We start from the raw sequence: 26,816 nt of genomic DNA on the forward strand, positions 1-26,816 counted from the left end.
TAACCTGCAGGGATTAAATGCAGGAGACATAAAAGACGCAGGTTCAATCCCTGGGTTAGGAAGATCCCCTAGAGGAGGAAATAGCAACCCACTCCAGTATTCTTGCTTAGAGAATCCCATGGACAGAGGAGCCTGGAGGGACTACAGTTTATAGGGTCACAGAGAATCAGACACAGCTGAAGCAACTTAGGACTGACAGACGGAGGTGCAGAAGGAGAGAAGTGCCAGGCGGCAGCTTCATCGATTATTCATCACAGACACTGCACTCAGTTCAGTAGCTCAGTCGTGTCTGACTCTTTGCAACCCCATGGACTGCAGCACGCCAGGCCTCCCTGTCCATCTCCAACTCCCAGAGTCACTCAGACTCATGTCCATTGAGTCAGTGATACCATCGAACCATCTCATCCTCTGTCATCCCCTTCTCCTCCAGCCTTTAATCTTTGCCGGCATCAGGGTCTTTTCAAATGAGTTAGTTTCACGTCGGGTGGCCAAAGTATTGGAGTTTCAGCTTCAACATCAGTCCTTCTAATGAACACCCAGGACTGATCTCCTTTAGGATGGACTGGTTGGATCTCCTTGCTGTCCAAGGGACTCTCAAGTGTCTTCTCCAACCCCACAGTTCAAAACCATCAATTCTTTGGCGCTCAGCTTTCTTCACAGTCCAACTCTCACATCCATACATGACCACTGGAAAAACCATAGCCTTGACTAGATGGACCTTTTGGCAAAGTAATGTCTCTGCTTTTCAATATGCTGTCTAGGTTGGTCATAGTTTTTCTTCCAAGGAGCAAGCGTCTTTTAATTTCATGGCTGCAATCACCGTCTGCAGTGATTTTGGAGCCCCCCAAAATAAAGTCTGACACTGTTTCCACTGCTTCTCCATCTATTTGCCATGAAGTGATGGGACCAGATGCCATGATCTTCGTTTTCTGAATGTTGAGCTTTAAGCCAACTTTTTCACCCTCCTCTTTCACTTTCATCAAGAGGCTCTTTATAGTTCTTCTTCACTTTCTGCCGTAAGGGTAGTGTCATCTGCATATCTGAGGTTATTGATATTTCCCCAGGCAATCTTGATTCCAGCTTGTGCTTCATCCAGCCCAGCTTTTCTCATAATGTACTCCGCATAGAAGTTAAATAAGCAGGGTGACAATATACAGCCTTGACATACTTCTTTTCCTATTTGGAACCAGTCTGTTGTTCCATGTCCGGTTCTAACTGTTGCTTCCTGGCCTGCATACAGGTTTCTCAAGAGGCAGGTCAGGTGGTCTGGTATTCCCATCTCTTTTAGAATTTTCCACAGTTTATTGTGATCCACACAGTCAAAGGCTTTGGCATAGTCAATAAAGCAGAAATAGATGTTTTTCTGGAATTCTCTTGCTTTTTCAATTATCCAACAGATGTTGGCAATTTGATCTCTGATTCCTCTGCCTTTTCTAAAACCAGCTTGAACATCTAGAAGTTCATGGTTCACATATTGCTGAAGCCTGGCTTGGAGAATTTTGAGCATTACTTTACTAGTGTGTGAGATGAGTGCAATTGTAAGTTAGTTTGAGCATTCTTTGGCATTTCCTTTCTTTGGGATTGGAATGAAAACTGACCTTTTCCAGTCCTGTGGCCACTGCTGAGTTTTCCAAATTTGCTGGCATATTGAGTGCAGCACTTTCACAGCATCATCTTTCAGGATTTCAAATAGCTCAACTGGAATTCCATCACCTCCACTAGCTCTGTTTGTAGTGATGCTTCCTAAGGCCCACTTGACTTCACATTCCAGGATGTCTGGCTCTCGGTGAGTGATCACACCATCATGATTATCTGAGTCGTGAAGATCTTTTTGTATAGTTCTTCTGTGTATTCTTGCTACCTCTTCTTAATATCTTCTGCTTCTGTTATGTCCACATCATTTCTGTTCTTTATTGAGCCTATCTTTGCATGAAGTGTTCCCTTGGTATCTCTAATTTTCTTGAAGAAACTGCACTGGTATTTATTTATCCTCATAACTTGGCGTTGACGGATCCTTTGCATGTGATGTCTGTCTGGTGTCACCACTCCGGGAAGTGTTTGTTATCAAACATCTCATCCACCAGAATCCTCCAGTAGCATCTACATTAGGGCTTAATTCTTGAGGTGGTGGGGGCCCCGTCTGAGGCAGACCTGCCCCTGACTCAGCTGTCCTGATCAGACTGTCCTGTTGGTTCTGGTTGAAGTGAAAAGTGTTTGCTGTAGTCTGGGTCTGACCGTTGGATTTCCATGCAAGGCAAACATGGTGCCTTGATCAGTTCAGAGAGATGTGTTACGGGCTATGTGTTTGTCTCCTGCCACGTGTACATGCTCTCAGACACGTTTTCACACATACCCGGGCACATACCCGATACCTTTATGGGCATGGGCAGTCAGCGCCAGACAACGGCAGGACACGCAGCATGTTCTCAGGTCCATCAAAGGTAACTTTTAGAAAAGATTTTGCTTTTTAGTCCCTGGTGATCTAGTGGTTAGGATTCGGTGCTGTCACCGTCATGGGCCAGGTTCAATTCCCCAGTACGGGAAGCATTTGTTTGGACTTCCCTGGTGGCTCAGACGTTAAAGAATCTGCCTGCAATGCAGGAGACCTGGGTTCAATCCCTGGGTCTGGAAGTTCCCCTGGAGAAGGGAATGGCAACCCACTCCAGTATTCTTGCCTGGGGAATTGCATGGACATAGGAGCCTGACAAGCCTGTGATCCATGGGATCACAAAGAGCCGGACATGGCTGAGTGAGTAACCCAACAGCATGCTTTTTAGAGCAATTTTAGGTTCATAGCAAACTAAGAGCGAATAGTTTTCCCCTATCCCCGGCCCCATACCTGCACAGGCTCCCCACCCCAGCACATCATCAACACCCTCTCCAGAGTGGCGGCATCTGTTACAACCAATGAACCTACATTGATGCATCGCCCGAAGTCCGTACTTTAATTCAGGTTTGTCCTTGGTGTGTATGTGCTGTGATTTTGAACAAATGGACGGTGACATGTCCATCTTTATGTTGTCAGTAGAGGGTTTTCACCGCCCTGACGATCCTCTGTGCTCTGTCTGCTCGTTCCTCCCTCTCCTCGACCCCTGGCAGTGCTCATCCTCTTTCTGTCTCCATGATTTGCCTTTTCCAGCGTGGCACAGTCGGAGTCACACAGTAGGCAGTCTTTTCACCTCGGCTTCTTTCTCGCAGGAATATACATTTTATGTTTCTGCTGTGTCACTTTGTAGTTGGATGACTCTTTTAATTTTTTTCCTTCCCCCCCTTATTTTTACTTCTTCCTAGTTTTTTTTTTTGTGATATAATTGATAAATAATTAGTAAGTTAGGTGTGCAGCATAATGTTCTTCACTTACCTACATCCTGAAATGAATTTCACAAAAGCGTAGTAAACATCTATCATCTCATATAGATACAAAATTAAAGAAGAAACATTTTTTTCTTGTGAGGAGAACTCTTAGGACTTACTCCTTTAAAATTCATATATAACAAACATCAATGTTAACTATTGATCATATTTATCATGTACATTACATTCCTTGTTTATCTTATAGCTGGAAATTTGTACCTTTTGACCACCTTCATCCAATTCCTCTTCCTTCCACCCCTTGCTGCTGGTGACCTCAAGTCTGATCTCTCTTTCTGTGAGTTTGCTTTTGAACCTACAACACTATGTTAGTTCCTGGTACACAACAGAGTGATTCAGTATTTCTGTACATTTCAGAATGGTCTCCGTAGGTCTAGGTACCATCTGTCACCATACGAGGATATCGCTTAATTATTGGCCATGCTCCCCACACTGTACATTTCCTGCCTGTGACTCACTCATTATTTAACTGGGAGTTTGTGCCTCTTCATCTCCTTCACCTGTTTCTCGCCTCCTCACACCCTCATTTCTTTTTCACACAGAATAATATTCCACTGTCTAGATGTACCACAGTTTATTTACCCTTTCCCCTACCAAAGGAAGTCTTGGTTGTTTCTAAGTTTCAGCAACTATGAACAAAGCTGCTGTAAGCATCATGTGTAGGTTTTTGTGTGGATAAGTTTTCAAATCCTTTGGGTGAATACCAATGCATGCAGTTGTTGGATCATGGGGTAAAGAGTTTGTTGAGTTTTGTAAGAAACCCCCAGTCTTCCAGGATGACTGTACCGTTTTCTGCTCCCACCAGCACTGGGAGAACGTTCCTGTTGCCCCACATCCTGACCCTCATTTGGTTGGCTGTTGGTGTGCTGGATATTGGCCATTCTGATAGGTTTGTAGTGGTATCGCATTATTGTTTTACACATTTCCCTGGTGGCACATGACATGGAGCATCTTTGGCAACCCACCCCAGTATGCTTGCCTGGAAAATCTCATGCACAGAGGAGCCTGGTGGGCTACAGTCCATGGGGTCGCAAAGCGTCGGACAAGACTGAGCGACTAGCGCACAGCGACACATGAGATGGAGCATCTTTTCATTTGTTGATTTGCCATCTGTATCCAAACAGTGAGGTGTCTGTTAAGGTTTTGGACCATTTTTTTAATTGGGTGGTTTGTTTTCTTATTGTTGAGTTTTAAGCGTTTTTGGTATATTTTGGATGACATTTGTTTATCAGATATATTTCGAAAATGTTAATTCCCAGTCCATAACTCTTCTCATCATACTCCTAACATTGTCTTTAACAGAAGTTTTAACTTCATGAACTCCAACCAATTAATTGCTTTATTCCTTGAAGTGTGCCTTTGCTCTTGTATATAAAAAGTCATTGCTATGCTTTAGGTCACCTTGGGTACTTCCTGTGTGATCTCGGATTTTTATCATGTAATAGTTTGTATCTTGGTCTGTGATCCACTCTGAATTCATTTTTGTGAAGGGAGGAAGGTCTGTGTCTAGGTTCATTTTTTGTTTTCAGTTTTGTATCTGGGTGTCCAGTTGTTCCAACACCATTTGTTGAAAAAGATTATAGAAGTCCATCTTTGTCTCTCGTTACTTTTGTGACTTGAAGTCTGCTTTCTCTGATATAAGTATGGCTACATCCACTTCCTTTCAGCTGCTGTTTGCTTATAGTATCGTCTTCTATACCCTCACTTTGAACCTGTGTTTGTCTTTAAAGCTAGGACACGTGTCTCCTGGAGGCAGCATATGGTTGTCTCGTTGTTTTTTGTCTTTCTGCCAAAACAAAAGGCTTTGTTGAAAAGGGCCACTTGAGCGGAGAGCAGCAGGGTCAGGGAACCCTGGAGAAGTGCCTCGTGGGTCTTACTTTTCAATTCAGTGGTCAGTCTGTGTCTTCTGATTGGAGAGTTCCATCTATTTGCATTTAGGGTGATTCCTGATACAGGAGGATGTGTTGCCGTTTTGTCCCCGGTTTCTCCCTTGTGTTTCTGGTATTTGGGGTTGGTGGTTTTCCAGGACACTTTTTGTTTTCTCTTTCTCATGCTTTGTGTCTCTGCTCTAGATTCGCGTTTTGTGCTCACCATGTCCGTGTTAATCGTATCATGGGTACAGTAGTCCTCTTTCTACTGGTAGTGTTCTCATCTTCTTTGGCCTATATGCTTTCTGTCCTTTTTCTTCTTCCCCTTTTATGTTCCAGTTTATTTTGGGGCTTCCCTGGTGGCTCAGATGGTAAAGAATCGGTCTGTAATGCAGGAGACCCAGGTTCGATCCCTGGGACAGGAAGATCCCCTGGAGGAGGACATGGCAACCCACTCCAGTCTTCTTGCCTGCAGAATCCCATGGACAGAGGAGCCTGGCGGGCTACAGTCCATGCGGTCACAGAGTCAGACACAATTCAGCAACTAACACTTTCACATAGTTATTTTTACTAAAATTCTCTTCTTTTAACCTTTATGCTTAGTTGCTCAGTGTGTCTGACTCTCTGTGACCCCATGGGCTGTAGCCCTCCAGGCTCCTCTGTCCATGGGATTCTGTAGGCAAGAAGACTGGAGTGGGTTGCCATACCCTCCTCCAGGGGGTCTTCCCAACCCAGGGATCAAACCCAGGTCTTCTGCATTGCAGGTGGATTCTTTACCATCTGCTGCTGCTGCTAAGTCACTTCAGTCGTGTCCAACTTTGTGCAACCCCATAGATGGCAGCCCACCAGGCTCCACCATCTGAGCTATCTTAAAAAGCCACTCTGATACGGAGTTGCAGTTTCTGACTCTGCCTGTTACCATGTTACTCACATAGGTGTGTGCTGTCCCCTTTTTGCTTCAGGTGGAAGAGTTCCTTTCAGCATTTCCTGTAAGGCAGGTCCAGAGCAGGTCTGACTCCTTCAGCCTTTGTGTGTCTGGGAAAGCATTTACTTCTCCTCCCTATTGGAATGATAACTTTTCTGGATAGAATCTTGGGGGCCAGTCCCTCTCTTTCAGTATTTTGAGAAGGCCAGGCCACTCCCTTGGCCTGTAGAGTTCTGCTAGCAGCCTGATGGGGTTCTTTTGTAGGTGACTTTTCTTTTTCCTTGGGATACTTTGAAAACTCTTTGTTACTGACTTTTGACAGTTTTAATACAGTGTGTCTTGGAGAAGAAGGTCTCTTTTGAGGTAATTAGGTGTTCCCTTAGCTTCATGGGCTTGTCTGTTCTGTTCCTTACCCAGGTCTGGGGTGTTCTCAGCTATTATTTCTTGTTAGAATTTTATTTACTTTTGGCTCTGCTGGGTCTTCATAGCTGCAGCGAGCAGGGGCTGCACTCTCGTTACAGTGCGTGGGCGTCTCATTGAGGTGACTTCTCGTTGTGGAGCACAGACTCTAGGTACCCAGGCTTCGGTAGTTGCTGTCACAGACTCAGTAAGTTGTAGTGGATGGGTTTATTTGCTCCGTGGGAGGTGGAATCTTCCTGGACCGGGTATCGAACCCATGCCCCCTGCATCGGCAGGTGGATTCTTAATCACTGGGCCACCAGGGAAGTCCTCAGCTATTATTTCTTTAAATAAAATCTTGCCTTCTCACTCGCCTAATATCCCTCCTAAAAGAGTCGTAATAATGTTCTTTTAGAATTTCCTCATTTTTTGAGATACTCTCTCCTCCTCTGGGCTTCCCTTGTGGCTCAACTGGTAAAGAACTCACCTGCAATGCAAGAGACCTGGGTTCGATCCCTGGGTTGGGAAGATCCCCTGGAGAAGGGAATGTCAACCCGCTCCAGTATCCTGGCCTAGAGAATTCCAGACTGTATAGTCCATGGAGTCACAAAGAATTGGACACGATTGAGTGACTTGCACTTTCTTTCACTTTCTCTCCTCCTCTAGAGGACCTGAATTGTTTCTAGATTTCCATCTCCAAGCTCACTAATTCTCTCTTGCCTGTCGTTTCCTCTATCTCCAGTGCTTTTCACTTGCATTCTCTATCTTATTTATTGAATTTTTCAGCTCCATAATGTTTGTTCTTTTCTAGAGTTTCAATCTCTTTGGTACAGTATTCTGTCTGTTCTTTACTTTTATTCCTGAGCTTGTTGAACTGCCTTTCTGAGCTTTCTTGTAGCTCATTGCTTTTCTCCGTGACAGCTGTTTTGAATCCCCTATTGGCTGGATCACAGTATTCCATGACTTGAAGTTTGGTTTCTGGAGAATTGTCGTGTTTTGTTTGTTTGTTTGTTTGTTTTGTGTGTGTGGAGCAACATTACTGTGGTTCTCCATGGCACTTGATGAGTTGTTCCTCTGCCGCTGCATTTGAAGCTGTGAACAACTTTCTTCTCTAGGTAAAGCTTTTAAATTTTTTTTAAACTTGATTCTAACAATTCAACGGACTTCCCTGGTGGCTCAGCAGTAAAGAATCCGCCTGCCAATGCAGGAGACGTGGGCTCCATCCCTCGGTCAGGAAGATTCCCCGGAGAAGGAAATGGCAACCCACTCCAGTATTCTGCCTGGAAAATCCCATGGACAGAGGAGCCTGGTGGGCTACAGTCCATGGGGCTGCAGAAGAGTGGGACATGAGTTAGCCAGGTGAGAAGTAAGAAGCTTTTCTTTCCTTTCCCAGTAGGTGGTGCTATAGCACACGTTTCTGGCTTCTCTTACTGCACTACCTCTGTTCCTAGTTGAGAATCAGCACTTTCCACCCTCCACCTAGTGCCCTGGTTGCCTCTGCTTGTATGTCTGGGGTCTTAGTACCTTGTTGCTTCTGGTCATCACCCGGGACACACATGACGGACACTTCCACTGCGTGCAGGGTCTCCTGAGTCCCAGGCTCCACTGTGGCAGGGGGAGCCTGGGTCCTGAGTAGCTCTGGTGTGTCTGGGATCTTGGGGTTTATGTGCACTGCTGCTGCAGGTTGGGGGAGGTCATTTATGGGCACTTCTGTGACCAGAGGGAGGAGGTCACCAGCCCTGACTCCACTGCCATCTGGTTCCTTGTGGCCGTGGGCACTACTGTGGCCAGGAGACTGGAGTTGTGTATGTTGCCTCCTCTGGTGCTACTACTGGGTTCTCTGGGGCTGCAGGCTTGGCAGCTGGGGGTCTGGGATCACAGGCCCCACCTCTGCTGTTGCCCAGGTCCCATTGCCTCTATGTTTTCCAGCCCACCCCCCTGTAGATGCACAGGTGTGTGGCATTTTCCAGGGTCCTGATGTGGTGGGCAGAGGCAGCTTTCTTGAGCTGTGGTTGTAGATTGACAGGGACAGACAGGAGCTTCTCGTCCACCATGCTGCTGACGTCATTCTTTGCTGTTGTAGTTCAGTCGTTCAGTTGTGTCCGACTCTTTGAGGCCCCACGGACTGCAGCACACTTGACTTTCCTGTCCTTCACCATCTCCTGGAGCTTGCTCAAACTCATGTCCATTGAGTTGGTGATGCCATCCAACCATCTCATCCTCTATCGCCCCCTTCTCCTCCTCCGTTCAATCTTTCCCAGCCTCTTTCCCAGTGAGTCGGCTCTTCACTTCAGGTGGCCAGAGTAGTAGAGCTTCAGCTTCAGCATCGAAGCTGAAGCTTCGATTTCAGCTTCATTCATCTTCCAGTGAATATTCAGGGTTGATTTCCTTTAGGACTGACTGATTGATCTTGCAGTCCAAGGGACTCTCTAGAGTCTTCTCCAACACCACAGTTCAAAAACATCAATTCTTTGGCGCTCAGCCTTCTTTATAGTCCAACTCTCACATTCATACATGACCACTGGAAAAACTATAGCTTTGACTACATGGACCTTTGTTGGCAAAGTAATACCTCTGTTTTTTAAATGCTGTCTAGGTTGGTCATAGCTTTTCTTCCAAGGAGCAAGCATCTTTTAATTTCATGGCTTGGATTTCATGATGCCATTCTTTACTAGTTTTTAAAGTCATAAATGGGTGGTATTGGGTCTGTCAGATGCTTTTTCTGCATCAGTTAATTTGATCATGTGATTATTAGTTCTTAGCCTCTTGATGTGATTCATTATATAAATTGACTTTCAAAAGCTGTACCAACCTTGCATATCTGGTAAAAGGACATTTGGTTGTGGTGTGTAATTCTTCACACATTTTTGTATTCAGTTTTGCTAATCTTTTGGGACGTTTGCATCTGTGTTCATGAGAGATGCTGGTCTTTGATTTTCTTTTCCTGTGACATCTTTGGTTTTGGTGTTAGGGTAATGCTGGCCTCATAGAACGAGTTGGGACGTAATCCCTCTGCTTCTAAACTGTGAAATCGATTATAGAGAATTGATGTAATACTTCCTCACAAGTTTGGTAGAATTCACAAGTCAAGCCCTCTGGGCCTGGTGCTTTCTGTTTCAGAAGATTATTGTTTATTGATTCATTTTATTTAGTAGAGGCTTGTTCAGATGATCAATTTCTTGTGTCAGTTTTGGCAGATTGTCTTCTACGAATTGGTCCATTTCATCTAGGTTATCTAATTTATGGGCACAAAATTGTTTGTAGTATTCCTTTAGTATCATTTTAACATCTGTATTATCTATACTGATAATATAATATACTATTATCTGTACTATTATAGGTAGTATAGTATAGATAAAATACTATAGCTAATATTCTATTATCTATACTAATAGTCCCTCTTTTATTTCTGATTATTAGCAATTAGTGTCCTTTATCTTTTTCTCTTAGTCTGGCTAGATGCTTATTGATTTTATTGATCTTTTCAAAGAACCAGCTTTTGGTTTAGTTGATTTTTCCATTTTGTTCTATTTTTAATTTCCCCCATTTCTGCTCTAATTCTTACCATGTTTTCTGCTTGCTTTGGATTTAATGAACATGTCTTACTTTTATCATTAGCAAACCAATAAGGATAGGTATTTTTTTATTTAAAAATTTTTATTGACATATAGTTGATTCACGATGTTATGTTCATTTCTGCTGTATAGCAAAGTGACTCAGTTATACATATTCTTTCTCATATTCTTTTTTTTTTAATTTAAATTTATTTATTTTAATTAGAGGCTATAGGTATTTTTTAGAAAAGCCTTCATTCCTGCTTTGGGGGAGTTCTCAGTCTTATAAACACACAGATAGGCAAGAGTAACACAACAGAGCCTGCAACAGAGGGGCTGATGCCTGGGCTAAGAACAGGTTAGGTGGTGGGCAGATGTCAGGAGGAGGACCAGAGGCTGTTTCATAGGGTTTTGAGGAGTAAGTAAGAGTTTGCCAGGCAGGTGAAGTCTCAGAGAGATGGCAGTGGTGGGTGCACTTAGGAAACTAAAGCTGGCGTGGACCACCTGGAGCCCAGAAGGGGTCCAGTCTGGAGAGTCTTTGTTGGTGTGGGCGTAGGGTTGATGTGAGAATCTCCTCCATCAACACTTTGCAGTTTCCTAAGTAATCTGAGAAGGCTGAGAATCCCCGCTGTGATGTCACCAGTCAATATTGCTAATGGTGAAAAATATCACTACTGAGTGGTACATTGCATCTGTTTGGGGAAGAGGACTTCCTCTATGGCTCGCTGAGTAAAGAGGCTACCTGCAGTGTAGGAGACACAGGAGACCTGGGTTCGATCCTTGAGCCAGGAAGACCCCCTGGAGAAGGAATGGTAACCTACTCCAGTATTCTTACCTGGGAAATCCCATGAACAGAGGAGCCCCGTGAGCTGTACAATCCATGGAGTCGCAACGAGTCAGATATGACTGAGCAACTAAGCACACATCTGTTTGGGGAAGAATGTAAGTAAAACCTGAGATTCTGAGTGCAGTGATTTTTGAGGGGGCCCAGCAGCACAGCCCAGGCAATAGCCGCAGGAGAGAGAGGCCCCGGTGCGGCTCAAGGGCAGCTCCCACACCCGCCTGATCCGTCAGCTGAGCTGTGTCACCTGTTGGGGGAGGAGCTCCTGGGAAGCCATGTGACCTGCTTTGAGGACTTGCCCAGTGGGAGCCCTGGGGCTGCCCTGTGTCCTGAGCAGACAGGTGTGGCATCTAGTCTGCTATAGTCTTAGGATTCTAAATGTTTGTTGTTGTTCAGTTGCTCAGTCATGTCTGACTCTCTGCAACCCCATGGACTGTAGCCCTCCAGGTTCCTCTGTCCATGGGGTTTTCCAGGAAAGAATACTGAAGTGGGTTGCCATTTCCTCCTGCAGGGGATCTTCCCGGCCAGGGATCAAACTCACATCTCTTTCATTGCAAGCAGTCTCCTGCATTGGCAGGTGGATTCTTTACCACTGAACCACCAGGGAAGGCCATCCAGATGTTTACTTGAACCTAAACAGAACCCCCAAGATAGGCTCTACAGCTGAAGACACTCAGGGGCAGGACTTTACCCTGGAAACAAGGGACCTAGCAAATCATTCTCAGTGAGGCTGTGACCAGATAAGCGTTTAGAACCAAGTGTCTAAAGAGAGGGTCACCAAGTTTTCTGTTGGTGCATCCCAAGAGCATACACATACACACACACACACATATTACATTTGTATGTTATTTCATTATGTATTATATTTATTTTCATTTATTTATTTATAAACTATGCTGAAGCTGAAACTCCAGTACTTTGGCCACCTCATGCGAAGAGTTGACTCATTGGAAAAGACTCTGACGCTGGGAGGGATTGGGGGCAGGAGGAGAAGGGCATGACAGAGGATGAGATGGCTGGATGGCATCACTGACTCGATGGACGTGAGTCTGAGTGAACTCTGGGAGTTGGTGATGGACAGGGAGGCCTGGTGTGCTGCAATTCATGGGGTTGCAAAGAGTTGGACACAACTGAGCGACTGAACCGAACTGAACTGATACATGAGTTGCACCCTACTAATATATTGCAAACGTTATAAAATGTACACGAAAGTAGTAATGAAGGAAAGATGACATGAAATAGCCATTGTGTAAATATTTTTATTTTCTACCACCGCCTGACTTCCTGAATCTTTAAAGTGAGGCCGAGAGATTGGCATTTCATAAAGAACATAGATGGGGTGGGGGTTGGGTGGTTAGTGATTCTGGAGCACTTTGTCCAAAATCCATCCTTGATTGCTGTGGTTGTTCAGTGTCTTGGTCATATCCCCATGGACTGCAGCACCAGGCTTCCCTGTCCTTCACGGTCTCATGGAGTTTGCCCAAGTTCATGTCCATTGAATTGGTGATACTATCCAGCCATCTCATCCTTGATAGGTCCACCCTAGTATAAAAGCTAAAATTTGCTACAGTGTCTTATATAAAAATCTGCTTTGTTGTTTATTGAACAAGCATTGCATGTCCCAGCTCTGGGTCCCTGGGTATTCTCAGGGAAAACTGGAGCACCCGAGGGAGCCCATGGCTACACTGAAAGCTGCCATGAAGGCAAAGAGGAGGAAGAGGGCCACGTCTGGATGAGAAATCCTGACACGTCGGGCTGGACGATGAGATGACACAGGGACATCACCGTGGGGAGTGGCATGGCCAGGCACTTGTGATCTTGCCTGAGCTGAAGGAAAGGGTGGCCCTCTTTGCAGACTCTTGACAGCCTTTCCCCTGGGACACAGCTGGTGAAACATGAAAGCTAAAGTGTGTTATGTTATTTGAATCCTATTTTAAATGTGGTAGAGGGTCTGTTGAACAGCCCCTGGCAGTGAATCCTCTGATGTGAAGAGTCACCTGCAGTCTGATGAGGTGAGAACTCGCCTGTCCTCACGAGAATGAGTGCACAGACCACCACTGGTCACTGCTCCTGCTTGGCCTGGGGCTCTGGGTTTGGCGTTACCTGGAAACTGGCCATTCCCCACATGCACACCAGGTGGCGCTGCAGAAAGTCACTGGGATGCAAGATGCTCCCAAGACCAGCATCCTGGGATGCTTGGCCACCAGCTTTGGGACAAGCGTGTGGGCTGTTTGTGGTGGGGCCTGTGAGGCTCTGGTGGTTCTTGTCAAAAGCATCAAGCGGCAGAGTGGTGTGTGGGACTCATAGGCCCAGTGATAATCTGATACAACAGAGCTCCTATTGTATCTACGACCAATCCAAACTAGGCTCCAGACTCCAGAGAATTCTGGGGATGTGGAATTATAGTGATGCACAGAATTATCCACTGAAATTGCAGTACTAGCTCACATTTGAAATTCACTCTTATCGTTGGATGACAGGGGAAACAGAGTGAGCCCCACAACCGACTGTCCACTTTCTGCCTGGAGCATCTTCCTAGGCTGGAGGGTGCAGGGAGGTGACCTCCAAGCAGAGTGGTGGTCACATTGATAGGGGGAACAAATCACAGTTCTGTGGTGCTGAAGCAGCTGGAGTTTGTAGGACAGGGTCCTGAAAAAGGGGGGTATGTGAAGGGGCCCCGGAAGTTCATGTGGAAATTCAGCCAGCCAAAGGCAGACAGAATTCCTCAGGACTTAGCAGAGATCACCTGTAGGAGCAAGGAAGGTGTGTGATCCTGGAAACTGGGGATGCTGGGGTCAGTCCAGACCACAGAGAGATTTCAGTGAGCACCATGGACCATCTTTTAAAACCCTAGAAAGGCCAAATCTTGCAGTAAGGAGTGTGCTGTGGAGTAGACAACCATGTTCAAAACTGAAGTAGACCTGCCATGGTTGCAAACATGTTGAGAGCCTTAAAAAACAGGATGAATGAACAGATGGAGAATCTTCACAGAGAGACAGACACTATAAAAGAGAAACAAATGCAAATTCTAGAATTAAAAAGTATAATATCTGAACCAAAAAATCCACAACAGCTTTAAGATGGCCCCACAGCATCCATGCTTGTGCCAAGGCAGGTGTGAGGGCTTCTCACTGGGCCCCCTATAGCTCGTGGCAGGTAGGGAAACATTCATATCTTCCTCCTCCCACTCATGTGGCCTGAGGCTTCCCCCCACCCCCCGCCCCCCAGGATCACCAGTCTGGACATGCAGTTTATTGGGAAAAGGGCTGCATTAGTGGTGTGGGGATATGCATCTTTGTAGCTAAGGCTGTGTATGTCTCCATGAGTATTTCCTTAGGATAAATTCTGAAATGTAACTAATTGAGAAAAAGATCTCGTGTTGAGTTTATTTTTAACTCCTCAGCCTTCTGTTCATATTTATACACGACCCCATTTACGTTCCTCTCTCTTCTCAAGATGGTACTCAAGACTGGGATTCTGGGAGGAATAGCGAGGAGATGATCCAGGGTGGAGGGGGGAGAGGAGTGTCTGTCTAAACCTAAAATACACAGCAGCTTTGGCTCAGGAATGCTTGCCTTCCAGAAATGGAGCTGATGGGAATATTCATTCATGTGCAGGGAAACACAGAAATGAGGGCAGTCCCTGAAGCTTTGCTTTAAAAAGCCAGAATAAGCACTAACCTAGATGTCCATTCACAGGGGAGCTGGATCAACAAGTAATGGGATCAGGGGACATCCACACTCGGGGAGTATCTGGAGCCATTGAAGGGAGAGAGTTGGGTCAGGCCGTCCTGCTTTAGAATCGGATGTGGGAGCAAGCCAGCCTTTGCTGGGCTGTGTGTGGTGTGATCCCACTTCTGTGAAACAGTTAAATGGGGCTGTCAGTTGTTAATGGCAGACAAGTTAGGTCTGGAAGCAAGTCCCACAAAATATCCACAGTGGTTTCTGCTGGAGATGAGACGTGGGTGGGGGAAGGGGATCCTTTCCTCTAACTGATGCGGTTGGGCTTTGGTTGTTTGCACTGTTCTCATAGTTGAGTGAGAGATCAGGCTTCTTTGAGCCAGAAAGCAGCCTGCCTGAGCTCTGCCTGGGACAGCTCCCACCTCCATGAACCTAACCTTCCCTCTTGTTAACTCACCGGTAAGACACCAGGCAGAGCCCAGGGGGGCCAATCTGCTCTGATAGAGTCGGCACCCCATAAATCAAAGGGTGATCTAATACTATATTTTTTCTTTTTAAAGTTTGTTAATTTGGCAAATGACATGGGTTGCTTTTCAAATGTTAAACCACCTTGCCTCCCAGTTGGTCATTTTTATCAATTGTTGGATGTGATTTGCTACTGTTTTGTTGAGAATTTTACATCATTGTTCATGAGGGCAATGAGTCTTTAGTAGCCTTTATTAGGGTATCTTTCTTAGTTTTGACATCTCTAAATTCTAGCCTCGTAGCATGAATTTTACCATCTATCCTTCTTTTCAGTGTTCTGAAATATTTTGTATAGAATTAGAATTATTTACTTCTTACGTGTTTCACAGTGGCTGCAGGTTTGTTTGTTTTTTTTTAATAGAAGGTTTTAAAGTAGAAATTGTATTTATTTAATAGATACAGATCTATTCTGGTTGTATGTATCTTCCTAAGTGAGTCTTAATGGTTTGTGTTTAGATGGATATTGCCCCTCTAATTTCTGACACTGATAATCTGTGTGTGTGTGTCTGTGTGTGTCTCTCCGTGTGTCTTTCTCTTCCCTTCTCACTCTTATCTCCCCACTTCCCCTGAGAAGTCTGCCTAGAGTTTAATTGGTTTTATTGCTCTTCTCAAAGCATTAGCTTTATTGTTTTTCTATTTTCTGTTTCATCAGTTTCTGTCCCAATCTTTATTATTTCTTCTCTACATCCTTGGTTTTAATTTGCTCTTTTTCTGGTTTCTTAAGATAGAATCAGGGGTCATTGATTTGGGCCTTTTATTCTCTTCAAATATAGGCATTCAATGCTGTAAATTGCCCCCAATATCACTTGGACATGCTGTATTTATTTTTACTTCAAAATACTTCCTAATTTCCCTTGTGATACCTTCTTGGGACTGTGGGTTGTTCAGAATTTTAAAATTTAGTTTCCAAATATTTGGGTATATTTCTAGAGATCTTTTGGTTATTAATTTCCAATTTAATTTCACTCTGGCCAAAGAATATACTTTGTATGACTTGAGGACTTTTTAATTTACTGAGACTTGCTTTACGGCCCAGAGTATGTATGGTCTGTCTTGGTAAATATTGCCTGTGCTCTTGGTAAGAATGTGTATTTTTCTGTTGTGTTAGGGTGTTTCTATAAGTGTTCATTGGATCAGATTTCTTGATAACAGTGTTGATCACATCTTCCATATTCTTACGCATTTTCTATCTACTTGTTTTGTCAATTACTCAGAGGTCTGAAATCGCCAACTATAACTATAGATTTATGTATTTCTTCTCTCAGTTCTATTGGTTTTTGTTTCATATATTTGAACCTCTTATAATAGGGTCATAAATATTTAGGATTGTTTTGTCTCTCTGATAAGCTGTCCCCTCTGTCATTTGGGATGATCCCATTTATCCCTGAGAAGCCTCTTTGCTTTGGAATCTCCCTTGTCTGATATTAATGGACCACTTCAACTTTCTCTTGATTAATCTTTGAATGGTACTTTTTCCCTTTGTAATGTTCATCTCTTTGCATCTTTTTATTTATTAAAATTTTTATTGGAGTATAGTTGCTTTACATGAATTTGAGCAAACTCCAGGGGATAGTGGAGGACAGAGGAGCGGAGCCTGGCATGCTGCAGTCCGTGGGGTTGCAAAGAGTCAGACACAACTTAGTGACTGAACAACCACAACAATACTTGCTTTAACATGTTGTGTTAGTTTCTACTGTACAGCAAAGTGAATCATCTACTTGTATGCATATATCCCCTCTTTTCTTTTAATTTCCTTCCCATTAAGGTCACCACAGACACGGAGTAGAGTTTCCTGTGCTGCACATTAGGTTCTTATGTATTTTATACATAGTGTATATATGTCAAAGTCAATTCATCCCACAGCCCCTTTCTCCCTTGGTAGCCATATGTTTGTTCTCTGCCTCTGAGTCTATATTTCTGCTTTGTAAAGAGGATCGTCTATATCAGTTTTTGCAGATTCCACATGTATGCATTAATATATGATATTTACTTCTCATGTTTTTATTTAAATGCATGTTTTATAGGCAGCATGTAGTTTGTGCTTGCTTTTTTGTCCTTCCTGGGAATTTTTGCCTTTAGTTAAGCTATTCAGAGGCTCAGACAGTAAAGAATCTGCCTGAAAACAATTCAGGAGACTTGAGAGCGGTCCCTGGGTCGGGAAGATCCTGTGAGGAGGGAATGGCAACCCACTCCAGTATTCTTGCCTAGAGAATCCCACGGATAGAGGAGCCTGGAGGGCTGCAGTCCATGGGGTTGCAAAGGGTCAGACATGACTGAAGCAACTTAGCACCCACGCATGTGCCCTCTCCAGTATTCTTGCCTGGAAGATCACATGGACAGAGGAGCCTGCCGGGCTACAGTCCATGGGATTGCACCGAGTCGGACACGGTCACTTTCGCTTTCAAGCTCTTCAGACTGTTTACACTTCACAGATCCCTTGATTTCATTGGGTTTAAATCTCCTCTTTAGTTTTGCAGATCTCCAGCCTCTCTCTGTTCCCCCTTCCCACCCCTACCCTGCAGACTCTCGCTGTCTCCATCTCCTTGGTCTTCAGACTTCGTCTTCTTCGCTCAGGGGCTTTCCAGGCTCTTCCTGGTGCCTCTCCCTGGTCCATGACCTCAAGACCTAGTCAGCTGGGTGATCATAGGGCTCACTGTTTGGTTCCCATCTCAAGGGTCACTATCCTTCCCAGTGTCATCAAAACCACTGTTTCATATATTTTGATTTTCGTTTATTTGTGGGTGGGAAATTCAGCATGTATTACTCCAGAAGTAGAAGTCAAAATCATCACTTTTCCTTTGGATCCCTGGATAAATTTTCATGGCACATCCTTCCATGGAAAAAACTGTGTTCTGATATGACAAATCCCCCGAAGGGAATCCTTCCTCCAGGATCCAGCCCCAATGCTGCTTCCTCTAGAAATCCTTCCTTGATCTTGACTAAGTCCCCTTCCTTGTGTGGCCTGTTTTCTCTTGCCTGCACTATGGAACTCAGCAGACATTTCCTGAGTTTGTGCAGGAAACAAAGTGAAAAAGGCAGAATTCTCTCTGTGGATGAGCTCACCAGATTTGTTTTCCTCCATTGAGTGAAATGTTTCAAGCTTGGATAATGACCATGGTTAGAGAAAGCCACACAAACAGATAATTGGGATATGTTGTGAGAGTGTGCAAATAGGAACACACATAATGTGTTTGAGATCATTACAGGTGCTTGTTTTCACATCTCCTTCACCCAAGTGAGCTCAGCAGGGTATGCCCCACCTGGTCATTTCTCTTCTTGGGCTAGGTGTGCAACAGGAACAACAGGTCCACTAGAAATGGTGCCTTACTGAACCTAATAGATCCATGAAGGGCACAGCTAAGAGTGTGGATGCTGGGGTCAAGCCCAGGTGTAAGTCTTGGCTCTGCTGCTTAACCTTCAGCAAGAAAGCAGGAGCTCGGTTATGGCCATGCTAAGTTTGAGATGCTTGATTGGGACCTGAGTGGAGACAGCCTGAAGATGCAGCATGGATTCAGGAGAGAAGATGTGACTGGAGAGGGAGAATCTGAGTTTTAGTAGTTGGTCCCTAGTGTCATGGGGCAGGTGAGGTCATGTAGGAAGCAAACATGAAGGAGGGTTTGAGGGCTGAGTCCTGGGCACACCCTCATCTAGAGAGGGGATGATGAAGAACCAGCCAAGGACACTGATGGGAGGACGCCGGCCAGTGCAGTGTGTAGGGAGAGAAGAGGTAGGCTTGACAAGGAAGAGAGTGGTCCAAGGCCTGACATCCTGCACGAGCATCCTTTCCCTACTGGGTGGATAATGGCGCTGATGATACAGGGCTGGGGGATGTTCTGCATTCCACACTCGCTGGTGGTGAGCCTGCATGGAGTCGGGAGGTTGCCCCCTGCCCGGTGAGGTGGAATCCAGAGCTCTGGGGTCTGCTGCTCTCTGGCCATGCTGGGCCCTGGGAGAAGAGCCAGCTTTGCCTACCATGCCTGCTGAGCCCTGTCTGCCAGCCAACCATGCCTGGGAAAGGCTCTCCAGCATTGGCTGGAATGGAACTGGATCTGTAACATCCTTTTTTATATATAATTTTATTTATTTCTTTTTGGCTGTGCTGGGTCTTTATTGCGGCGTGGGTTTTCTCTGGTTGTGGTGTATGGGCTTCTTGTTGCAGTGGCTTCTCTTGTTGCGGAGCATGGGCTCTAGAGCACATGGGCTCCAGTGGTTGTGGCTCCCAGGCTCTGGAGCACAGGCTCAGTCATTGTGCTGCATGGGCTTAGTCACCCCATGGCATGTGGGATCCTCCCATACCAGGGATCAAACCACGTGTCTCCTGCATTGGCAGGCAGATTCTTTACCACTGAGCCGCCGGGGAAGTCCAAGGTTTTACTTTTAACTGACTTAGTATTTTTGGCCCATGCGTTGGTTTTTATTCACTTTGGCCAATTAAGAACTCCATAGAGTATTGAGCAAGAGTGGTCTGAAGATAAGTGAAAGCCTTGCACTTGGAAAGACAGTATTGTTTCAACCAATGCCCCCAGGGAGAAGACATTTTGCACTGGGCTGGCTCTGAGTCAGATCCAAGGCAGGCAGCCTTGGATGGGGTGGGGACTTCAGGGTACCAGTGGCAGGTCAAATGATGCCGCTCTTTGGGGATGAGGGCCGTTCCTCTCCCCACAGTGGCTCCCAGGCACCCCGTCCTCAGGAAACAGCTAACTGCTGCAAGGGTGCTCCAATCTAGAGAGAGGGGCAGGGGACTGGATGGAGCAAAACATTCTCACTGAAATTCCACCAGTTCCTCTTGAATAAAGACCCCCTGTGCTGCTTTAAATTACTTTATGGAATTCTGAAGACGTTGACCCTGATGATATTTGCAATTTTCTTGTTGTTCTTATGGAGGGGAGAATTTTCTACCATCTTCACTACTTTTACTCCACAAAGGTCTTTCTTTTTAAACAATTATTTAGAGATAAGGAAACTATGTTGATGATAAAAATAAAATACAGATAAATTAATAGGTAAAGTCCATTTCTAGTGTCTATGCCATTTTATAAGATTGTATATATTTACAAAATTAAATGCAAATGTAGATACAGATATATATCTATATCTATCTATCTATATATATAAGGTGCATAATTTTCCTACAAGTTATTTTTCTTAGCAATGTATCGTGCCTGTCTTTTTGTCTCTCAATAATGAATGTAGCACTGTTTTTAATCGGGGCTTCCCAGGTGGTTCAGTGGTAAAGAATCTGCCTGCCAATCCAGGAGATACAGGTTCTGTCCTTGGGTCAGAAATATCCCCTGGAGAAGGAAATGGCAACCCACTCCAGTATTCTTGCCTGGAGAATCCCATGGACAGAGGAGCCTGGTGGGCTATAGTCCATGGGGTCACAAAGAATCATACACGATTGAGTGAGTAAACAACAACCACCACCGTTTTTAATAGGTTGATGATATTCAGATGACGCACCATAATTTGGCACATGCTGTCTTGCTGGGATATGTTGGCTGTGTTTGTTGTTGTTGCTCAGTCACGAAGATGTGTCCAACTCTTTGCAGTCGCATGGACTGCCACACACTAGGCTTCCCTGTCATTCACTATCTCCCAGAGTTTGCTCCGACTCATGTCCATTGAGTCGGTGATGACATCCAACCATCTCATCCTCTGTCACCCCCTTCTCCTCCTGCCCTCAATCCTTCCCAGCATCAGGGACTTTTCCTATGAATCGACTGTGTTTAATTTCTTTATTTTGTAAGTAAGGCTGGGTGGACACCCTCGTATGTGTGTTTTATGTGCTTGTCCCGTTTGTTTTGGGAGCAGACTCTTGGAAGGGGGATTTCTGGCTCCAAAGATAGGATCACAAGTGTATTTGGGGTCACTTGCAGAGACGATGGTCTCCACAGTCAGGAAGGGAAGTTTCCTGGCCTCCGTTTCTCTGTATCACACCCTACTCTGGATCACCTGCTCATTTAGACTCATGCTGTCAGTATGGTAGAAGTACCACTCACATTCATGTAAAACCTTCATTTTAAGCCATTTGTCTGGAAATTTCTCTTTGACTTTTAAGTAACCAAACCTGGTTACTTAAAACCTGGTAACCCCCGATAGCCTGGGAAAGACTGTCAGCCCAGACATTTTCATAATGGCCCTATAGGTGCCCAAGCTGTGCTCATAGAGGATTGAAGATTAAGCAGAGAATTACCTGCTCTTAGAACTAAGACTTCCTGTGTAGTGAATTCTCATCACATCTAGAAATCTCTGATGGAAAGGGTCTTTCAGTTAAGAACAAATATGCTTAAAGTTTGTAATGACAAGCCTGAGACATTTGCAGTAGGCTTAAAGACGTTCTTTATCAAAAGCTGAAAAGATTAAACCGCCTTCAGTGTCATTTCATGGTTAAGCATATTACACTCGTCTGAAATGGCAATCCCTCTCGCCTTCCCGCCATGTATGAGACCCTTGACATTCACGAAGGACGTGTCCCGAGACCTTTGAGGCTCCCTCAATTCATAAATGCCAGTTTGGCTTTCAATTTTCCCCAGACCATGCAGCAGAGATCAACAGAAAAATGCATGTGACTGCTTTAGGCTTTTATGATTCTATAAATACAGGACTCCAATCATGTATAAAGCTATTAAAGCAAATCAGGCTGGAGTCCTGGCCAAAATGGTTTCTGGGGTCATTATTTTTCTCTTTGTCTATAAAACACATAGTAAACAAGTTCACATTAGAAAGTCAAGTTTCAGTCAAGTACGATTTTTTGTATCTTACTTTATCCCAAATTTCTGTTAAACTATCACTTTGCTGGACATATTTCTTACTTTGCGTATCTGTACCCCATGCCTGGAATTGACTTTCTTTAGGGAGAGGCAATTATTAATACATAGTTTGCCTCCAGCTGTGGGATGACCACATTGGATGATGGTTTGAACTCCAAGAATTAAACCTATCCCCTAATAAAAGTGCAAAACCACACACCCTCAGAATTGCAGTCTACGTTGTATTAATACTTGGAGTTTTTTGCCAGTTGTCAGCATGCACACTGGCTGCTGCAGGTAGGGACTCTGGTGTTCAGGAAGCTCAGTGCCATGTCCTGGCACCTAAGGCGTGACCCTTCTCTGACCCTGAATGCAGCCAATCCCCATTTCTGCTATTAGCGTCTTACTGACGAGAGAGATGTTACTACTACTTCTGTTACCCAACTTCTGTGGTGGTTCAGATGGTAGGATCCATCCTGCAATGCGGGAGACGCGGGTTCAATCCCTGGGTTGGGAAGATCCCCTGGAGAAGGAATGTAACCCACTCCAGTATTCTTGCCTGGAGAATTCTGTGGACAGAGAGGCCTGGCAGGCTATGCAGTTCATGGGGTCGCTAAAAGTCAGACTCGACTGAGCAACTAACACTTTTACTTTCTTTTGTTACCCGAAAGTTAGTGACTGGAGTGTTTCAATGCTCTCTTACGTAAATTGCCAGCTAAAGGTGCTAGTTTCTGCAAAAATCTCCAAGTCAATAATGCGTTAGGTAAATCTGAACATCATTCCTTAAGATCTTACATTTTATGTGCACTCAGATGTCACTCTGCTGCTTCTGGACATGGAGAGAGATAAAGATCAGTGTCAGCCTTCTAGACCCTGAGTCAGGCTCACTCAAAAGGATAACCTGCTGCGTCAACACTGTTCCAGGACCAAGGAGAACAGACTATCATGGAACTTTCAGTCTAGTGGAGGAGACAGATGATAAACTAAGGAACCAGAAAGATCAGATAAGGGAGGAATTGATCCTGAGGGTGACGGAGATCAGAGGACCTATTGGGTCTCTGAGGGCCGGGTTCCAGGCCAACGACATGGTTCAGAAGGTAGCCAGCCCAGGATGGTCCAGGCAGAGTGGGGTGCTCAGCACTGGATGGACATGTTGCTGAGACCCTGAGCTGGGATGTTCCAGGAATGAAAGGGGATCCAGGTGGCCATGGGGTAGCAGGCAGTGGGGAGGAAGGGAAGGGCCACCATGGATAAAAGTAACTAATTTATGACCCGAACTTGGACACTTTTGAAAGAGAAGGTGGTGCTATTGATAATTGCTCTGGGACAGCAAGTGTCTCTCACGATGGTCAGTGGAGACCTGCGTGCACAATCGGTGCCCCACCCATGGAAGGTGTGGGATGAGGAGGCTTTGTGAAGGAGGCCCCATTCTCTAGGGAGCACTACAGCTGCCGGACTCACCCCTGTGGCTCTGGTGCAGGGTTTCCCTGCAGTGGGGATGGGGAGCGTCTCCCGCGGCAGCCGGCACCTCCTGACACCTGTCATGTCATCGCCCCTTTTCCCAGGGACCCTGCCGAGGAAATGCAAGAAGGAGCTCCTAGCGGTGAAGCTGAGGAACCGGCCCAGCAGGCAGGAGCTGGAGGACCGAAATATCTTCCCCCAGAGGACGGATGAGGAGCGGCAGGAGATCCGGCAGCAGATCGAAATGAAGCTCTCCAAGTAAGTGTGGGTGCGTGGGCCCCAGAGGGGCTGGTCCCACCCGCCCACAGCCCAGCCCTGTGTTGCACCCACCGCCATCAATGTTTGGGACTGAAGTCTCTTGCTGTGGGGGCCATTGGAGCATCCGATGCTTGGCGGCCTCCCTGGCTTGGACACACGACATCCCCTGTGACAACTGACATGTCCCTAGATACTGCTGAGTCCCTCCCACCCGGGGCCAGTCTTCCTTGTGGAGAAGGACTGGTTATAAAAGCAGGGCCTGTGGTTTGGACAAGCTCTGGGGGGACGGGGTAGGGTCTGCTGGTCTGTGGCACCCTCAGAGAAGCGGGGCTCTAAAGCAGGGGCTCCCGAGCTCGGGTCCCAGTGTTTTGGCCGGGTGTCTCTGGTGTCCTATGCACCGTGGGACATTTAGCAGCATCCCTGGCCTCTGCCCTGGAGATGCTCACAGCCCGCCCCCCCCACCCCCCACCACTGTGACAACCACACATTCCCTGGGGACGGAGCCACTGCCACCCCGTCTAGGACCACTCCCCCAAAGGTCTCCCTGGGCTTCCCCTCCAGGTCGTCCCTCTGCCTGAGGCTTACGCCTCCTCACTGCAGGCAGATGGGCCCTTGTTCCCCATCCTGCTGGGGCTTGGGCCCAGTGTGTCACCCTCTGAATGCCTTTACTTCCGCTTTTTCAGGGCCGAGGGCAGTGAGTGGAAGTGGGTAAAGCCCAGCACCCAGATGTTGCATTTCTCTGGGTCTCAGTTTTCTCGCCTGTGAAATGGGGATGACACCAGCTGTGGGCTCACAGAGAAGGAGCAGTGGGGTCACATTTCTGCAGGCTGTGAGGTCCCCGGCTGGGGTCCTGAGGGCCTGGAATCACATAGTCCCAGTTTGAATCGCCGCTCTGTGCTAATATGCTGGGGATCTTGGGCCAATGGACTCACCTCCCCAGGTCTTGCTTTTCTCATTCATGAAGTGGGGTGCTGATGCTGTCAAGGTCATTGTGAGTTGCAGGGAGGTCCCATAAGGATGGTGCATTGCAGACCTGGGGCATGTAGTGGGTGCTCAGTAAGTCAGTGCTCAGGCTTTCCTGGTGGCTCAGATGATAAAGAGTCTGCCTGAATGCGGGAGACCTGAGTTCAACCTCTGGAAGATCCCCCGGAGAAGGAAATGGCTACCCACTCCAGGATCCTTGCCTGGAGAAGTCCATGGACAGAGGAGCCTGGTGGGCTAGCATCCATGGGGTCGCAGAGAGTCAGACATGACTGAGCAACTAACATTTTTCAAATCAGTGCTCACCATAGCTGGTGTGGCCTGGGAGCCCCTCCTTTTGTGTTGGCTCTGAGCTGTGTGGCGAGGGTGTCCACTGTGGATGGCTGTTGAGGTGCCCATGGTGACCAGTGGCCCCAAACCCAGAACAGGGCTCCCTGTGGAGAAGCTTTTTAAAATACTGATTGACGAGCCCCGCCCCCCACCGCCAACCTGGATCAGTCTCTGGGGAGAGGGGGGACTTTAATGAATTCCCTGATTTTAATGGGTTGAAGGAGTCTCTCCAAGTTGGATGTTCCTAGCCTGATTGCAGTGAGACTGTCAGACCCCCAAGCACTTGTCTCTGTGTCTGGTCAGTCAACAAAGGCTTATCTCACTCGAATGAGGGGCAGGCCGGTGCTGTGGTTGTTGCTGCAGATAGAGCTGTGGGAAATGAGGGAGAGAGGTCCCCTGAGCCCCACACCCCTGAGAGCATCTTCAGACCTCTTCCTGTGTGGTGGTACCCACTCTCGGGCTTGGTACCAACCAGATGCTCAATGAGTGCATGTGGGTGGGAAGGAGGGAGGGCTGGGAACACGGCTGCATGTATCTCATGACCGAAGGGATGTGCCAGCCGATCAGGCTCTGTGTCCCGGCTGCCTGTCTCATAATGCCATGCACTATCACAGGAGGCATGGTTTTCCATCTCTCTCATTTCTAGCGAGATAAAACTTTTTTTTTTTTTTTAGTGCTTATTAGCTTTTTCAGTTCCTTTCCTGCCCATTACCCAAAGTTTTCTTTATCTTACTGATTTGAGGAGTTTATTCTGGAAATCGCAGCTCCCAGCCCTCTCTGGGTCTGCACATGTTACCTCTTCTTCCTCTTTGGGGCCGGCCTCATCATTTTGTTGATGTTTCCTTTGCTTTGTGAAAGCTCTTCATTTCTAAAGTCACCAGATGATCGATCATGTACTTCTGGTGTCAGCAGATGTTCTCCATGAAGAGCTGGATACGAGTATTGCTCGGGGACCTACCGTGTCTACCGTGACCACACAACTCTGTTGTCACACTCACTCAGTCATGGCCTGTGTGTGGTGAGTGTGTGCGGCTGGGGTCCAGTGGAGGTTTATGCACAAACATAAACAACAGCCCACCCGGCCCCTGATGTACTTTATGGTTCACACTATTTGTGCCCAGTCTTAAAACATCCTCCCCTGTCCAGATGTTAAAAAAAAAAAAAAAAAATGATTTTTACACACGTTGCTTTTGCAGTTGTCGTCTTTGCCAGTCGATAATGGTTTTCTATTTGCTAAACAAAACCAGGGGCTTCCCAGATGGGGCAGGTGATAAAGAACCTGCCTGCCAATGCAGGAGATACTAAGAGATGCGGGTTTGATCTCAGGGTCTGAAAAATGGACCCTGGAGGAGGAAATGGCAACCCACTCTAGAATTCTTGCCTAGAAAATCCCATGGACTGAGGAGCCTGGCAGGCTATGGTCCATACGGTCACAAAGAGGCAGACACGACTGAAATGACTTAGCACGCACACACTCAAACAAAACCAAGTTTTCCTTCAAAATGAGATATTAAGCAAATTAAAGAAAAAATAGTAAGCATTTTAAGTACATGTGATTCAAGGAAAACAAAATGATCATGATGATGCTTGACTTAAGAGAACTCTGGGGACTCCACTCCTGTCTCCTAGGGCAGACAGGAGGTGGGAAAAGGTAGGGTGCTGGGACCTCGAAGTCCCTCTGATTAAGTGATACCCCAAACCCAGGCTCTGGACTGGACCTCCTCCATTAGTCACTGAGTCTGTAGCTTGTTTTAAATCTTGAGTAGAACATAGTAGCTCTTTGGCTGTTTGTCACCATGTTTAAAAATGGAAAAGCAAGCCTGGAATTAGACACAGAGGGGCCATGGCTGAGAAATCACATCCCGGGGGGCAG

General features: G+C 46.1%; 1 protein-coding gene across 5 annotated transcripts in view; it reads left to right on the top strand.

The window, feature by feature from the left end:
• PHACTR3 (phosphatase and actin regulator 3) overlaps positions 1-26,816 on the top strand; it is a 205,178-nt gene that overhangs the window by 142,963 nt on the left and 35,399 nt on the right. For all 5 annotated transcript variants that reach the window (XM_027559049.1, XM_027559048.1, XM_027559050.1 and 2 more), the window contains one exon: positions 23,479-23,632. In XM_027559049.1, the coding sequence (XP_027414850.1) occupies positions 23,479-23,632 (154 nt within the window). The remainder of the gene's footprint in view (positions 1-23,478; positions 23,633-26,816) is intronic.

This window comes from Bos indicus x Bos taurus, chromosome 13 (assembly GCF_003369695.1).
Source record: "Bos indicus x Bos taurus breed Angus x Brahman F1 hybrid chromosome 13, Bos_hybrid_MaternalHap_v2.0, whole genome shotgun sequence".
Classification (NCBI taxonomy): Eukaryota; Metazoa; Chordata; class Mammalia; order Artiodactyla; family Bovidae; genus Bos; species Bos indicus x Bos taurus.